The 18,651-nt window shown below is 39.8% G+C and overlaps 1 protein-coding gene across 1 annotated transcript in view; it reads left to right on the forward strand.

Moving 5' to 3' along the window:
• Window positions 1–18,651, forward strand: part of col14a1a (collagen, type XIV, alpha 1a) — a 129,666-nt gene that overhangs the window by 44,567 nt on the left and 66,448 nt on the right. Inside the window, exons 16-23 of the mRNA XM_041941655.1 lie at window positions 707–846; window positions 3,278–3,410; window positions 3,891–3,926; window positions 5,914–6,056; window positions 8,622–8,754; window positions 10,813–10,935; window positions 13,092–13,241; window positions 17,358–17,474. Of these exons, the coding sequence (XP_041797589.1) occupies window positions 707–846; window positions 3,278–3,410; window positions 3,891–3,926; window positions 5,914–6,056; window positions 8,622–8,754; window positions 10,813–10,935; window positions 13,092–13,241; window positions 17,358–17,474 (975 nt within the window). The remainder of the gene's footprint in view (window positions 1–706; window positions 847–3,277; window positions 3,411–3,890; window positions 3,927–5,913; window positions 6,057–8,621; window positions 8,755–10,812; window positions 10,936–13,091; window positions 13,242–17,357; window positions 17,475–18,651) is intronic.

The raw sequence follows: 18,651 nt of genomic DNA on the forward strand, positions 1-18,651 counted from the left end.
TAAGTAAGAGAACTTCATGAACGTACACAAATGTGTTAGGACTTCTAAGGTTCTTGAGTGGAGGAGTGGGAAATAGTGGGAACCTGCATGATTAGCATTTACACCACAATGTGTTGTTTGAAGTTAAATAATTTCTCAACTAACAGTTTAAACTTAAAAATAGCTAAGCCTCTGCAGTCAGTAAAGCAGCAGTTTATTTTCAGGTCAGTGATTTTACCGAAACTGTTCCCTAACTGAAACTAATGCAACTAATACCGTGCTACTTGCTGCATAGTGGTGCACAGGGTATTTTAACTGTCACATGCAACCAGAGTGGATGCTCAGCTGTAGGTATTTGGGGAAGCAATTTTTTGCAGAAAATTCACAGTTATGTTTGTATTAGCATTTGAAACAATCAGGATACATGTTGTAACATTACAACATTAAATGTTTTGTGCAACATGTCCATGAAAGTTGCATCATGCAGTGCAGTTGTACTGTCGGCCAAGCGGCTTTTCGTCAGTTCTCTTTCTATTGTCTACTAATCCAGGGTATTTGCTTAGCAAGAGTCATCAAGAGAAAAAAGCAGTGCAGAACACTTTGTAAATATATAAATTTGTGGGAAAGTCAACATTATTTAAAAATGTGCAACATGCAAATGACAATTAAGTTAAAAGAAAGCTAAATAATAAAATGCAAAAGTGTAAACTCTCTCTCTGCTTCTCAGCTCCAGTTCCTGGTCCTTTGAATGTGCGCTCCAGTGATGTCAGCACAGACAGTTTCCAGGTCAGCTGGGATCACTCAGCCAGTGATATTGTCCTCTACAGGCTCTCCTGGGCACCGTTCACAGGTGGCGATACAAAGGAGGTCAGTGCCGATAAAATACGGTGTGTAAAAGTTTTTGTTTTAGACACAGGTTTCTTGAAGATGTTTTTTTCACCAACAAGAAATGAAATATGACAGTGAAGAGAGATCATCATAGATCATGTTGGCTACACTATAGGCATGAAATGAGAAATGTGACAAACAATACAATTTATAACTTGCATCATAAGATGAATAACCTTAGTGGATTCAGATTTTTTTTCATTCAGCCAGGGGCCCACTTATTATCTCTATCTCCAGAAAAAGAAGTGGCTGGACTCCATGTGACCAGATAGACTTGCATATAAGCGTAACTACACTAGTGGTAGCTGGTAAAACCCCTGGCATGGCTGAGTATAAATAAAAGCTGAATAAATCTAGAAATTAATGGCTTGGGTGTTTTATTACCATGATCTGGGGTTTAGAGACAGCTGGGCGGCAGCGATAGAGCCCTGGGGTATGTTAGAGTGTGTGTGTGTGTGTGTGTGTGTGTGTGTGTGGATGTGTATTACTCACATTGTGGGGACATAAATCTGTTCCCACAGTCACATTGCGGGGACTCACTTTACTTATGGGACTAATGCAAGTCTCGATAACATATATCAGGAAAGTTTTGGGTAAAGGTCGGATTTAGGTTAAACTTAAGGTTAGTGCAAGGGTTAGGCAAATAGTGATTATGGTTATGGTAAGTCTGCAGGATGTAAATGTAAGTCTATGCAATGTCCCCAAAGTGATGGAAACGCAACTGTGTGTGTGTGTGTGTGTGTGTGTGTGTGTGTGTGTGTTTGTTTGTGTGTTTTGCTGAGAGTCATCAGAGCTGAAAATAACACTCTGGGGAGTTGGAGAGGTGGGCTGGTTATTCCGCCAGCATAGAAAAAGGGATACATGCAGCTTTTCTCTGTCTTTCACCCACATACTCTACACATATCTACACACACACACACACACACACACACACACACACACACACACACACAACCAACTGCTCTGTGTTGTTATATCTGAGAGGAGATTAAACATAGTACAATCAAACAGCGACGCAGGCACAGATACACAAACAGAGTGAAAGATAGCCCGGATTAAAACTTCATATGATAATGTCGAGATCCATGAGAAGAGTAAATTACATCATTGTTGATCCTTTTGGTGCGTCACGCTGTTTTTTTTGGATTCACTTGTTATACCAGCATCCTGATACCTTTTTTGAAAGCAGGTTTTTGGTCTTTTTGTGCTCTTGGTTAATGACAAAAATACATGACTTTACTCTGTAATCAAGGCAAATACGACGCAGTGCGGTGCTATGAAATATTGAAATTTATCTGACTAAATGCAAGGAAAAGCGCAAAGAAAAGAGAATGAAGCGCTAAAGATGCACTTGCTCCACCGAATGCTCAAATGGTCGGCCCTGCTGGTGAAATTTGCATGTAACTGTGCCTCAAAGGGCTCTGCAAAGAAACAAATTCCTGCACATAATATGGTTATTGAGTCATCTACAGTAAATTCCAATTTCAGTGTTGCTCTCCGCGGATACAAGCTGTACTTTTGATGACCTCTTTGTATTACCTTGGGGTCTGATTTGTTTCTGTGTCGTACAAATTATAGTGGTCGTTTGGAGTTCTGCAGCAGCAGTTGGTCCAACTGGCTTTGCTGTAGTATTCAGGGGAAAGCACACATTTCTGAATTAGCAATGTTGTGATGATCATCTCTGACAATAGCCTTATACAAATAGTATTGTTGTTGTCATCTTGATGATTAAATTAATTTCTACACAGTATTACTACATAGTATTATAACTAATCCTCATACAGTTTGTTTGCATACACTCATGCCACCATTTCCTGCTGTTTTCATGACTCAAATTACGAGCACTGAGGCACTTTCTATTTTATGTTTTTAGCAGCTTTCTCTACTTAAACTCAGTGATGACCTTGGTTTTGAAAGTCTGGTGTTGCACTTAGGGTATAAATAATCTTGTCAGACTGTTGGTTATTGCCCAAAATTTTATCACATCTTGAGGCGAGCTTAGGAAACTCTTCGTGTTTATTTTCTTCGAACGAATATAGTAGGAGAAGAAGGTGACCTAAAATGTTCGGAGAATGTTGTGAAACACAACATGACAAAATCTAAATATGGAAGCCACTTTATACTTTTTCAAGACAGGTACAGTTGGCAATACAAAGACATTTACTTGCAATATTTTCATTGTTCAAAGCTCCAATCCAAAGTCTGGATGCAAGTGTGACATAATAAAGATTAACTGACGACTGTCCCACAAAGTGAACCGTTGGAAATAAGTTATAAAACAGCAGAAGCACATGCTTGACGTCTTTGAAAATATCAGCCAACATTCTTGAGAAGTTTATTTTTTTGGAAAAACAATATTGTTGAAGGTCGTATCAGACTAAGACTGTGTGTGTGTGTTTCTCTTCTGTAGGTGGTCTTGAGTGGAAGTGATAACAGGTACACCTTGATCGGTCTGAGTCCGTCTACTGAGTACGAAGCTATGTTGACGGCCGTATTCAAAGATGATTCAGAGAGCGACACTGTCTCAGTTATAGAGACCACGTGTAAGTGACATTAGACTGTTTTGCTGGGAACAAGCATGGCTGTTGTGTTGTGTGTGTTACTAACTCAGTTGCACTATTTTGATTTATCTTATGAAAAGAAAACTTGAAAAAAGTCAGAATCTGATAACTTTTCCAGAGATCAGATTTAATTTCAGATCCCTTTGGGTGCACTGATGTGAAATTAGCCTGAGACCTAACTAACCCTCTTCACCAAAGTGCCACTGTCTGCTGAGAATAACAGACCAATCACATACGCCTTTTAGGATCATAAAATTAGCATCTCTGAGTTCAAAGCGGAGCTCTGCATGAGTCCATTTGCATTGATTTGTTTGTCACATCTTATCTCAGAAGAACAAAATCTATTTTCCCATCAATTGTTTGTTATGTATTTCTGTCTAATTACCTTAGCTATTGATACAGAGAGTTGTTGATGAGAGTTTCTATCCAATTATCTGATTAATGCATTCTGTATTTCCCCAGTGGCTGAGACAACAACGATTGCTACCACAACCACAGGTAAGAAGTGCTCAAATTGCTTTTGTGTAGCAGCACACTCTCAGTATTGCTATTGCTATTGTTGTTAACAGTTTAATAGCTGAATTTTGTCTTTATGGTAAATGAATGTAAAGCAATCCGTCTCTGTTGTAAAGCAACATTGTCATTGTATAATATAATATAATAGAGAGTCAAACACATGCACACACACACACACACACACACAGGTAATAGCATTCACATGACAACAGGGTTGAGGTTTGTAATTTTTAAAAAACAGAGATCATATTGAATAACCGTAACAGGATTGGTTTGACTATTTTTCAATGAGAAAAAATAGTCAGTGATTTGGGTTTCCAGCCAGTGAAGTCAGGAGAGATCTTAGTGAACAGAAAAAAAGATGTGTTTTCAGCCTGGATTGAAAGTATCAACAGAGCCTGCCTCCTGCATGTGCAGTGATAGATTATTCCAGAGAAGTGGAACTCGATGGGCAAAGGCTCAACCACCAAAAGAGTTCTTTTAAACCGGAGAAATAGTTAATCAACTGGCATCAAGGGAACTTAAAGGACATGATGGAGTATTTTAAAAAATAAGGCAGAGATATACGAGGGAGCCTGACCATTTATAGGTACGATTTTGAAAGATTTTGGAGGATTTTGAAGTCAGCTCTTGTGCAAACCAGTTGCCAATGCAGAGACATCAGTACTAGTGTTATATGATCCAAATGCTTAGATCTTGCAAGGACTCTGACCAGCAAAGCACTAACCTGAAAAGATGTGATACGATTGGATTAAAACTGCCTCATCAAATGTGTTTATTCATAATGTTAAAACCCTTAAGAGTGTTGCTTTTTCTTGCATGTGTCCAGTGGGCCGCAGACTAAGCTGAAGCTGTACTTGCTTTAAAAAACTATCCTGGCGGAAAGACTGGCCAAATTTAGATCATGATTCAAGCCAAAGCATCTGTCTAGAAAGTCTACGGCCATTGAAATGTGAAAAGCTCTACTAGTCGCCAGTGCGTGCTGATGTTGCCAGAGTGCAACCACAGTTCTAGCAAGTTCCTGTTGCAGAGTTTTGGTCTTTGTTGCTCATTTGGTTTCAAGAAGCAAAACCAGATTTATTGAGCATTTAGAAAAGCACCGCAGTCTGCTCTGACTAAGGTTGATGTATGCAAAACTGAAACAGAAGGATGCACCTCATGAAAAATGTTTGGAAGATCTTTTGTGTTTTTATAAGTGTGTTTACCAAGTTGGCTACACCCAGAGACTGTAGTTCAAACTTCATTATCTCAGAGGCGACCCGCAGGCCATCTGGATTGTGTTTTGTATGAGGAGCAGGCTACAGCTAATCGAGTCAGAGCACTTTCCCCACTCACGGCTCTCAAAACTTAAAAAGTAACACGTCTCCTTTGCTTAAGTCCCTGCTCGCTATCCGAGAAACTTTAAAACAGCACATCTGCTTTGCTTAAAACTTTTAAGTGCTCCTGTGAAAATCACAACTCGTGGTTTCACAGGAGTGGCCGAGTGAAAGACAGCAAATTGCCTCTGCTTTTAAAAATCAAGGCTCGTAGTTTAAGGCTGTGTTATGTATGGAGGCCCTCACACTGATTTTCATCCACTTGGGACAGCGTTGACTTTAAAACGTGCCTGCTTGGTTCAACGCCATTATCAAGACTGATGAAATGGAAGACAAACAAAAACACTTTGCTTTGTTTCAAACTCCCAAGTAGTGACCTAGTAGAGAAAAAAATGCTCCAGATTTTACTGCAGCTTTATCATCCAGCACATCACAGCCGTCAGAGCATGTTGGCACTTTGACAGTAGCCGTTATGATTTTATTTCAGCATACTGACATTTTGATTGACGTTCTCCTAATCCAACGTTTACCCAACTCCACTTTAAAAGTGTGAACAAAACGCAGCTTTAGCCAAGATGTTGCGTCAGTTTTTGGTACATAAATCCTACAGTAACTCGGTAACAGTAACTGTTGTCTGTGATGTGGTGTGACAGTGGCGCGTCAGGCTGTGAGGAACCTTCAGCTGAGTGACGAGACCACCCAGAGCTTAGAGGCATCATGGGAGATGGACGACCCCCACGTGCAGAGCTACAGGGTCACATACGCCGGCCTCAGGGGCGACCACAAAGAGGAGTCTGTGAGTTGATCAAGTTGTACAAATTTGTCTTTTCTGAGAGCTATTTTTAGATCCCTATTAGAGGCCTGTAGTGTCGAAAGCCTCCCTCCTTGTAGTCCTCTGCCACTTTGGGCATTATAGCTCTCAAACACACGAGTAGTGAACACTGATTATATTGAATAGACAAAACTCGAGCTGTGTTTGGAGGAAGGTCCTTGTTATTTTATACCTCCAGCCAACTGGATGGCATTGCAGCGGTCAGTGTCGGGTCAACTGCTCCAATCAAAAAACTGATTACACTTTTAGTCCCGGTCCACTCGGCCTCTCCTGCCTGATTCCTCTATCTATGGTAAGAGCCCTTGAGTTCAGTGCCATGTGCTGACCCTGATCGCTGATGCACACAAACAGACACACACACACACACACACACACAGCCCCTCCTTCCCACCCATCTGCCCCTGCGTCTCTCTGTTTTTCTCTGTCTTCCACTCCCTCTTGTCTTCTCTCTCGCCTCCTCCCCTTACTTTCCTCCTCTCTCCCTCCCCTCCTGTTTTAATTTCCCAATGTGGTGTCAGAGCCGTAGAAGATGGAGAGGCCAGGCCAAGCCAGAAGACATTCCATTATCTTTTCAGCAGCCATTTACCTCACTGGGAGCAGAGATGGAGGGCAGCAGAGAAAAGAGCAAAAGAAACAAAGAGAGGTGGAAAAAGAAACAACAGCTAAACAGAATGGGAGAAGGGCTTACGGCTGTCCGCCGGCTGATAGATAAGGGTTGTCTGAGGTCGTGCCTCTTTCTCAAAGTTTGCTGTTTTGATGTGAATGCGTGTAAAAGACAGATAGAGGGCAAGAGAGACACCATGGACGGGTCTGTGTGTTTCATAAGGTGATGTGTAGATGTGTTCATTTATGTACTTAAAAATGTTTGCGCTTGTGTGTGTGTGTGTGTGTGTGTGTGTGTGTGTGTGTGTGTGTGTGTGTGAGAATGTGTGCACCTTCCTGCTCTGACGCTGGCAGGTGTTTCAGCACCACAGTCAGAGCGGACTGCCCCTCCTCCCATCTTATTGGCTGTGACATTACCTGGAGTGCCTGAATGCACCTCTCTCTCTCTCTGTCTATATCTCTTTCTCTCTCTCTCTCTCTAAAACACACACACACGCAGGCTTACATTTGGCTGAGGATCAGTGCTCTTAGCACAGTAAAGACAAGTTAATCTCTTTGCTGTTGTTTATGTTAGTAAACAATAATAAGTCTTGTTTGGCAAGCAGACACTTAAAGAACAGACAGAAGAACATTAGAAGCCTTTCTGGTGTGCGTACCGAGTCATATTTTGGTTTACGAATGAGAAAGTTCAGGAGCAGGAGCTTGTGTGAGAGTTTCTGAAGAAAGTCATCAGTTTCATAGTTATTTTGTCAAGTTTTTACTTAAAACTCTAAATCATAATTTTATTGCAAATATCTTTAGCTAGTTGACAAATCTGCCTCATCTCGAGGTCCACTTGCTCATTGTGGAGCTTTCAGTCGCATCATAAAAGCTTTATCACTTTGCTCAGATGTGACAGAACTTCAGACATTCAAACTTTCCATTGTTCTGAGCACTTTCGGAGGAATGAACTTGTGAAGCTCAGTGTTAGAGCCAAGATGCACTCATTTCTCAAAATTCCCAGAACAATGGACATCTAACGAATAACAAACATCTACAGTTCCCTGGCAAACGAGCCTCATCTGCAAACAGGTGCTTGAAAGCAGCAGAGCGAACTATAAAGTTTTGTCTGTTCTTCCGTTTCCAAGGTTGGGAACGAATTGTAAAGCTCACCTGTTGCAAGTATCCAGTTGGATATCATCTGGATTTATTCATACTATAAAATGGTGACGTCAGGTTTAGCGGTTGTCTTTTTGTTTTGTTTCTTGTTGACGTTTTTGTATGGCAGTTTGATTGATTAATTGATTTGATAAATAAGTTCCTCATTTATACTAATACTAAAAACTTAAACGAAGGTGAAGAGAAAGAGAGAAAGAGAAAGAACAGCACTGATAAATGCAAACATTCTACAGCAGTAATGCGTATTTCTGAGGTCTTTTGTCCCTCTTCATTGGCCTCAACTGACTTTATTGACCAGACTGAAGTGAGCGGAATTCTTGAGCTGTTGTGGTTCAAGTCTCTTTAGGTGTACGTAGCATTTTGCAAGAACTTTCTGTTTTACCAAATTAAGCCTGGCCTAAATGTTTGCCTCCAAATGTCACTATAAGCTAATAGAGAAGAACAACAGATACTGTATGTACCTGCTGTACGATGCATGTGTCCTGTGTGTGTGTGTGTGTGTGTGTGTGTGCGTGTGTGTGTGTGTGTGTGTGTGTGTGTGCGTGCGTGTGCGTGTGCGTGTGTGTATATGTGGGCCTGCATGCGTGCGTGTGTAAGTCTGATTTGCATAATTTTTTTTTTTTTGCAGGTTAGTCCCAAGTAAGCAGAAGTCATTACTGCTTTAAAACTCCCTGCAGTCTCTTACTCCTTCAAATGTGCCCTGAATGTGTGTGTATGTGTGTGTGTGTGTGTGTGTGTGCATGTGTGTGTGCGTGTGTGTCTGTGTAGGTGTTACTTCCTGGTGGTCAGAGGAGAACAGTGATCGAACCTTTGCTGTCAGACACCCAGTACAAAGTGACAGTCACACCGGTGTACACCGACGGACAGGACGGCGTCAGCGTCTCTGCCCTGGGTGCCACATGTAAGCCAACACACACACACATACTTTCCACTGAATTATTCACTATCGGGGTCAACTCTCGGTTTCTCAATTTTCATTATACAAAGATGCAGCTCCCGGTTTAGGAGAACACATCTGACAAAACTGAAAGCTAATGAAAATGGATTTAATTGCAGCGAGCAAAATGTTCATTTGCATTGCATTAACTTCATGTTCATTTATGTTCCTGAAGGAGAATGTAAATTAAAGTGATGACAAATACTGATGTGTTCTTAATTGTCTTAATGAAGGCCGTTCATAATTACAGCGGCTCCTTCATTAATGAGAGGATTAAATTATTTTGGTCGGCTCTAATTGATTTTCCCAACCATTCTCTTGATTACCTCTTATGAGCAGCAGTGATTGCCTCCTTGTTGTACAGAGAATTGAAATGTCAGATGAAATATGTCATCTTTTTAGATGAAGGCTCGCCATATTGAAAATAAAACCTCTTCTCAGCTTGGAAAGCCGCATAGTGATAAATCAGAGCCCTGGCATGCTTGATATGATGACATGATTTTGATTTTTTCAGGCTCTGTAGGAATTTACAGCCTTGTGATGACTCAAATTCAACCAATCCTGCCACTGAAAAACCCTCCAGTTTTGCAGGGTTACCATAATTTATATTTCACTGTTTATTGAAAAGGATATAATTAAGCCGTAACTCAACAAACTATATAGAGTGCTGTGCTTAGTCTTTTTTGGTTTGTGAACAACAACCAAGAACATAATTCATTTTAAGGTTGGGTATCAAAAATCAATACTTTTATTGTACTGCAACGATTAGTTAATAGAAAATTTTGATGATTAATTAATTGTTTAAATAATTTTTACTTTCTGGTTTCAGCTTCTTACTTGTGAGGACTTCCTAAATTTCTTTGTTTTATTACTGTGATGAAATATCTTTTGATCAAACAAAATAAGGAATTTGAAAATATCACCTTGCATGACATTTTATCGACCAAACTATTTATTGATTAATCAAAAAGAATAATCCACTGATTATAAGATAATTCAGTCCTGCTCTTCTTAACTGATACGAGACAGTCTGTTATCTAAAACATCATTTTCCCAATTTTAGACTAGCTTGTTTTAAATGAAAAAAAAAAAAAATCTGTAGAATACCAGTTTTATATTCTTTAAAAACAAGGTGTTGAAAATGGTGTGGATGTGTGCAACTGTGTGCAGTTTGGGTGGCTCTCAGTGAAGCTTGCTTAGTAAAAAAAAAAAGCAGTTTTGCTTTGGTATTGGTACCAAAGCTCAAGTATTGTCTCAACACCAGTATTCGAAACTTACAGTATCCATCCAGTCAGAACACCTGACCTCCATATATAAAGAATTTGATTCATTATACACAACTGTCATTTCCCAATGTTTTGCTGTGCATTTCTTAAAAATAAGTCAAGGTTTCTCTGTGGAGTTTTTGATGTCTGTCTATACCTACTGGGGTATATACAGAAGCACCCACATGCTAACATGTGGCTGTCACAATACACGTAAGACGCAAAGATATGTTGCAATTGGGCAGCAAAGGCAGTGAAGAAGAAGACTGCAAGCTAGTAAACATGGCTGTAAATAATGTAGGATTTACTGAAGGAAATACTTAAAAAATCGGCTTTGCAGTTGTTTGATGAGGAAGGAAATGCGCTCGACATGTTTGTTAGACCTCGAGGATACACACAGTGTGTTTTAGTGAGTAACACTGAATTTCAACATAACTTTTGTTTGTTTACAAGAAAGCTCCACAGGGCCTCTTTCCCCTTGGGGGTAAATTAAATTTTTTCACTCCATTGTTATTATTGTACAACACAAACAGATAGGCCAGAAATACACACATGCACACACAGGACCCATAGACATGCAGTTATTGGGAGAGATGTTAGAGTGATGGGGCTGCTGCAAAGACAGGCACCTTGGTAGCGCCCAGCAAGTGAACTTTTACCTCTCCAGTGCTCCCATTCAAAGTGGACTTCAACTACTCTCGTGTTGAAGTTCTGAAAAGCATTTCTATATACTATGCTTTATTCTGTGTTTTGGCAGTGCCCCTCTTGTCTCCTGGAAACCTACGTGTGTCAGAAGAGTGGTACAACCGCTTCAGGGTCACCTGGGATCCACCTCCATCTCCTACAGTGGGTTACAGGATCGTCTACCAGCCCATCTACGGTACACACGTGCGCGCGCACACACACACACACACACACACACACACACACACACACACACAGAGAGAAAGTAATGCTAATCCTAGCATTATTAGTCCCTTGGAGATGAACTGGAGAAAAAAATGTGAAGATTTGCCTCAGTCTTTTTTGGGTTTTGTAAGTGTAGAGACACAAAAACAGACACATTTATTCAATACTGTGTTTTCACCCCAGTGCACAACTACACCTTCATGAGAACCGTAGCGTACACACACACACACACACACACACACACACACACACACACACACACACACACACACACATATGTTGACACGCTGTTAGACAAATGTTGCCATGTGTTGTCAAGCACAAGCTATTTTTTTTTTTAATTTGGTGTGTGCTTTGCCCTGGGACACAGAATTGTCCAAAAATACTAATCCGCTTGTTATGGGAGGACCCAAAAGTAACAAAAGGCACAGAGTAGCTGAAAAACAAACTGCTCTCAGGTTGTTTTGGCTTTCCTGATAGTGACTTCTTTTTAACAAGCTTGAGGCTTCAAGGAAAGCGTCAGCTATCCAGAGCTGAAATAAAACATTACCCTTTCTCATTTATTTATTTTCTTGAAGCATCATCAAAAGCCCATTTTCGCTGTTCTGCTGCTTCTCTAGTGCTAATTATTTCATCCTTCCAAGACAAGGCTCCAGTCTTTATAGTTTCCATGTCTGTTTTTAGTCATCTAAACACAATTACTGTGTCTCTGAGGATCCAGCTTCAAGCAGACAGGCTACATTAATCTGATTTAAGGAAATAAATTTCATCAGGCTGCTGTTTTCATTGTGAGAATCTTGGTACGTGGATGGAAGAAAAGAGCGGGCAAATGCCTTTACACACACATGCGTGCGCACACGCACGCACACACAGATATAGCTACAGTATGTTTAATGTAAACTTAGAGCCACTTAACGTCGCGAGAAGAGGTGAAATGCATACATAACTCCACACACACACACACACACACACACACACACACAAATATACACTCAGTCTGTTTCCTATTAAGCACTGTTCCAGTGGGTGGTGTGTTGTAAACATAATTGCTGCTCCTCCTTTATTTATCTGTTTTTTATTTTCGTCCCTATACTAGCTTTGTTTCTTTTTTTGATTTATAAAAAAATGAAATTTGTTATTATTGTATTTTTGTTGTATTTTAGTGGCCTAGAGGAGTGTGTGCGCGCGTGTGTGTGTGTGCGTTTGTGTGTGCATACACTCCTTGATCTTTGTTTAGTCCAGCCAGCTCCTGTTTACAGCAGGGGTGAAAACACTGCTATACTGTAGTTCCGTAAGGTTCTGTGTATGAGTGTGTGCATGCATTTGTGCACTTCTGTGTCTGTATGAGAAGATGTAGTTTACAGTGATAATGTTGGCAAATTAACCACTTGAAGTTCTTAGAAATTTTTGAAACAATGGTTCCTTGATTTTAGACAGAGGTAGACAAAAGCTGCTTCTCATTTCTAGCATGGCAACTGTTGATTCTGACGGCTGAAATGAATAGCTAATTAAGCCAGCGTTAATGTTAGCTCTGTGAGTTGGCTGAAAACAGTCTCTGGCTGACTTTTTAATGTTTCCAGCTGACTTGTTAAAACAAAGGTCCTTTAAAAAGGCTTTACAATATGCACTATACAGTATGAAGGGAATGTTTTATACACATTAAGATATATTTAAGCACTCGTCCCATGGGCTACCAAGCCCCTAGATTTGGTGGTACATTTTTTGGTTGCCCAAATGTAAACGGTTAAAGTACAGAAAAGGCAGTGTTACGCATCTTAACACAGTCATACTTAACTGTTACACTTCAATATAGTAGAAGACAGTAAAAGAGTTAAAGTGTATTATTATTTATTTAAACTGAAAAATCAGAGAGACCTGATAAAACTTGGTGGCCACAGAGTGAGATTTGGAGGATCAGACTCTTAAGTCAGACCATCCTTTTTGGCTGAATGGTTTTCATACTTATTATTGTATTTGTGTTTTCACATTCAACTTTAGCTACATGGGAAAAAAAGCTTTTAGGATGATAACGATGTATTTGGAAAACATAAAGCTTGGTGCAGGTTGTAGGAATACAACAACTCTTCTCATCTTCCTCTGTCCTTTCTGTCTCTGTATCTTCCTCAGTTCCAGGACCAGTTTTGGAGACAGCGGTGGGTGAAAATGTGAACTCCATGCTCCTCCTGAATCTACTAAGTGGGACGGAGTACAGTGTTCAAGTGACGGCTTCCTACCCTACTGGACAAAGTGAACCACTGCTATTGACTGCCAAGACAAGTAAGCCTTCTCATCACACCCCTGCAAAGACCCCTCACACTTCCTTGTAAGAGTAGGTATTAAATGGTGGTTGGGATATCTGATTCTTATTGGCATGGCTGTGAACAGAAGAGGATATCTCACTCCTTGTTTGCTGAGACAAATTTACTGAGCTAATGAAAGTTAGGTTTGTGAAAGTATGACATAAACATAATTCAATTCAGCTTCATTGATGATGGTGACCTGGTTTACTTTTGGAGGGTCATGCCAACTTTTCAAAATTTAGTCATTCCAAAGATTTTCTGTCTGTCTGTGGCAAAGGACAGTGAGGCCATTAGAAGGACTAGTTTGTGGAAAGTGGGAAACATGCATGTTAACAGCCTGCTGATATCATAAACTCTTCCACTGAGACTTCAGCAAACAGACAGATAGACAGACAGATATTAACATTTCCCGGTCAGCCAGTGAGAACAATCCTTTTTGCATATAGTGGTATCAGTAGGTGCAGTAAGGTCTAATGCAAATGTTAACGTTCTTTCATCTAAAATAAATAGACAATGTCAGAGAGGGCGGAAGTGAGAGAGAGAGAGAGTGAGAGGAACTGTGGAGAGAGAAAAAAAACTGTATGTACTGTGGCTATATGTGTGCATGCATCTGTTTGCACATTCTTTCTTTAAAGCCGTCCTCGGCATGGTGCTGTGTCACAAACATTTATGTTGTCCTTTTGGCTTACTGCCTTTCTCTGCATGTGTGCGTGCGGTTCGTTCAGAAAACTGCTGCATCATCCCTTGCTTTAAAATCTACTGTTGTCTTTCGGGCTTACTGTCTGATTGGCCAGAAGGGACTCACCAAATGGCGGAGCATTGAATGAGATGAAAACAAACATATTCTCAATTTAATAGCTCATGAATTTCTCGTGCATGTTAACGCACACAGCAAAACGAGATTTTCAGCTATTTGCTTTAACTTTAGAGGAAAATGTAGGGAGATAAAACGTATATGTGGAATGGTTAATGGATTTAAACATGGTCATCAATTAAAGGAGATTGCTTTTGATAAACAGATTATTTATCAATCTGTGCTGCAGTGATGTGCCATCCTTCATCTCTTCTTTAATCATACCCCTGTTGGATGAGTGACAACTCCCTCACGCCTTCCTGTCTCTATAAAGCTCTCATAATGAGAGATGCATTCATAAAATGAGAAAGATTAAATATGAGGCACTGACATGCAGATTTTTCAGCCTTCCATATTTAAACTTTACTCTCTGTCCCTGGTGTGGCACTCGATGATGGTGCCTCTGCTGCCCACATGAACAAATTTAACAGGACTTTCTTTGCTCTTCATAAGCCCCCATTTCTATGCATGCAGTACAAAAGAATATGAAATATTTGATATTTTGGGATTTAGACACTTTTCTAGTCTTATTTGTGCATATTATATGTCACATTTTATGTATATTTATTGGCAAGGGGACCTAAAAAATGACTCATCACAGCAGAGCACTTTCTGTATCAGACACAAGCAATTCACAGTGCACTGATCCATTTTCAGATGTCTCACATTTTCCCATATTACACAGGACATAGTTAGATTCATTGTCCACATTTGTATTCTGCAGTGCAGGAACTATGATTTATTAAGGTGGATACGTTCAGTCATTTGTCATTCTAATAAGGGAGATACAGTAACTTATTTCCCTGGATACACTGCATTCAATGTAGCCTTACCATGGGAGCCAACTGGCGTGTTTGCACCAATAAATTACGCATGCTAGCATGTATCATAAAAAAGTAATTATTGGTACCTTGAGGACCATTGAATGAAATGAAACTGTTTCCCCCCAAATGAAGTTTTATGTAGTTTGTATTGAGTTGCTGGCACTTCAGCTGCACAGTAAAAAATCAGTTATGTTAAAAAGTCAGTCTGGTCTCAAGAAATTTGTAAAATTAGCACATTCTCGTAAAATGTAAATCTGTTTTTTTTTTTAACGGAAAGTGAGAGCAGTTTCAAAGGATTACATGACAAGAGGCAAGCAGAAGTAGGAAGAAGAAGTAGTGTAGTGGAAACTAACTGAGGGTGGAGGAGGTTGGGAAGGCAGATGGCTGCAAATATTTGGCTTCAAGTCTGGCAACCTCAGCTCTCTCACACACACTCTCTCTCTTTCTCTCTCTCTCACACACACAGAAGTATTTTCTGACTAACTGCAGCATCTCCATATGGTGCACCATAGTTTATATCCATAGTGCTCATTTTATTTTGACCTTTGGATGATTAAAATGTCCACCACATCCCTAGGTCCCTCTTCTTTTTTGCACATTTTGTCTTTTACTCTCCCTTCTTTCCACCTTCTTCTTCCTATCTTTACCTGTCTGGTTTTACATATTTCCACGTAAGCCTGGTAGTATAATTCATCACACCAAAAGCCCTCTTAGCCTTGTGCTGATTATTGCTGAAGACAAAAGAGGGCGCGGATGTTTGTCATACGTCCCTCAAAACAACAGCAACAACCACGTTATTCTAAAACAAATAAAACTGTGTGGAATAAAACAAAAACATGCCGCCTGAAACCAACATTGTTGACCAGTTGCAGTCAACAGTATATTTGGGAGCAGTACATGAGGTGCAAACATTTCACCAGTTTGGATGATCACTCTGATTGAGGCCAAATGCAGAGCTTCATGTTGGTCGTGAACCTGCCATTTTCCTGTGCAAACATGCCAATCGATTTTGTTTGGCGTAAACTGCCAGCCTGGCACAGTTTCTTGTTGTATGTACACGTGTACACACACATATGCACCTACACACTATTTCGGATGTCCGTATTCATGCGTTGACCTGTACGTCTGTGCATGTTAGTGTGCATTGTGCACACAGAGTGAGTTTGTGTGCATCTTTGAATGGAATGACGGTTGTCATATGCATTATTCACTAGTATTTAAAATAAGGCACCTGCCATATGGTCCCAGCATAAAATATCCCTTTAGTGGCGTAAGAGCCAAGTTTATTTTATGCCATCAGCAAATTCTGCTGTTAACAAGGGGAGAAAGAGAGAGAGAAAGAGACAGAGAGGCTCCTTGGAGGTTTGCCTATGGTACAGTGAAATCTAACTACCAAACAAGCTTCAGATTTTTTTAATTGCTTCTGGTGTTTTGCATTTTGCTGCATCATGCCTCATTGTTTCTCCACAAGACCGTTTAACAGCAAGGCTGACTAATTTTGTTACTTTATGATTTGCTCAAACATCTACAGAACTAAATCTTGTAAGTGGAACTGACAGTTTAGACACATTACCACCATTTAATCTTTGTATGGGTGGTACACAGTTAATTTTTCAGCTATCAGAAAACAGAAAAGTGCTGTTTTAACCTAAACCCAATCCTAATACTGACTGCTCACTCTGAGGGCTCTGCAGTTACTTTTCACACTATTGCCAGCCAGTCAGTCAAAGTTTTAGTGACACAGAATGTACATGATGGGAAGTATGGGCATTTTACTCTCTGAATAACCAAACTGACCACATTTCTGTCAAAGTATTTTAGTCCAGATTCAACTAAGAGAGACTTGGCAGCACCATGAATAAGATGCAAAATATCCATAATGAATATGGTTTGGTGAAGAGTTAGAAGCCCACATGGTCCATAGCTGGATCCAGCATGTGTGTGTATGTGTGTGTACATGTGTGTGTGTGTGTGTCTGTGTGTCAGAGACAGTTTGGAAAAAGGACAAGTTTATGGGTAGAAAATTTGAAAAGGTGCAACAGTGTGTCAGAAACCATTTTTTTCAATACCGTTAAGCATCAGTTATAACTTACATTATAGTGTGCATCCCTGCAAGCCATTTGAAAGGATAATAAAAAGAGATCAATTCTACAGACTTTAACTTTGATGTTCTGCTTCGTCTTTGATTTGGTTCTGACTACTGTGAAATATCCTCATAAAGTGTGTGACTGTTGATTATAGTGCCACTGACTGAGTGTTCATGTGTCATTTGATGGCTTTAGTAGTTAAATGTACAGTACAGTGATTTGCAACAAACAGACAAGAGCGTGTTTCTTCACTGACTCTTAATTTAAAAAAAAGATGCTAAATTGATCTTTCTGACATTTTCCCATCTGTATGTCTCTCTTATCTCCAGTGTTCCTTGGTGTCTCTGGCTTGTCAACCTACCAGATTCGCCCGAACAGCATGTGTGTCCAGTGGCAGCCTCTTCTACAGGCCACATTGTACAGAGTCTCCATACAGTCTCCACTCAGTAAGTTCATTTGCTGTTAATGAGAGTGTATTTGGGATTATTATTTTTCCTGATTCTGTCAATGAGACAGAACAGAGGCACACTATCCTTGGAATCCTGGGGACGGCGCTTGTTTTAAAGATGTCACCTCAGCCTCAGGCAAAACACATGCCTCGGATTTCAAGCAACACTAAATGTAACAAGGAGAAATATGCATAAACCTATGGGTTCAAATGTGTATTGGAATTGGGAAAAAAATCCTGAGGTTTTAATGTGTAAATTAATATTTGATTGTGGATAAAAGGAGCATCACCATGGCAGCTGCTGTCAATACGCTGAATGACGGACAGGATTAAAAAAAACAGAGCTTTTGTAATTACCGTTTTTTTACCGGGAAATCTGTTTAAGTCGAACATATTTTAATCTCTCCTGTCACAATATCTAGTGAAATAGATTTCAGCAAATGATTCAACAAGAAGATACAGGACATTATTTCATTTTGTAATGTGTAGTTATAAAGATCTTTTAAAAGACTTGTTTGTGTCTCTCGTATTGGTTTTCCCTCTTACGGCCTTAATGCGCAAAAATACATATTTGAATGGTCCAAACCTATGTGTGTATCAAACATAATTTTTACAGGCCTTACGTGCTCCCAACCTAATCACTTTGTATTATTGTATTATTTGGTGTTACTAACAATTATCAAGCCAAAAGAATGCCACTTATGTTAGTCCACATTAGAATGAATAAAATATAAACTTTTCATGCAGCTGAACTTTGTTATAGCTGCGAGGAATATGAAATGACAAGTTCATTGCCTGTGATCTGTCTGCAGAGAACAGCCTCATGGAAGTGATAATTAACAATTCCACATTGTATAAACAAGCGACATTCATTAGAACAAGTAACTTGGCATTTCAGAGTCATTCTATTAAGCTGAGATGGATTCTGTATTCTGGCACGAGGCTTCGGTTGCCAAGCAGTGTTAGACATAATAAAGGTTCTGTTTGTCATTCCTCAGTGCTGCTCTGAGTGCTGCCACTTTTCGCCATATTGTTAAATGTGTTCATGAATTACAATAAGCTTAAAATGTGTTCCACCTGCACACACACATTGTATATATTTTAAGGAAGTTGTAGGACTAAATATTTTCTAAATATATTTTAACATGGTCTAAATGAAGAAAAAAAGAAGATGA

Source organism: Chelmon rostratus, chromosome 8, assembly GCF_017976325.1.
Source record: "Chelmon rostratus isolate fCheRos1 chromosome 8, fCheRos1.pri, whole genome shotgun sequence".
In the NCBI taxonomy this organism is placed as follows: Eukaryota; Metazoa; Chordata; class Actinopteri; order Chaetodontiformes; family Chaetodontidae; genus Chelmon; species Chelmon rostratus.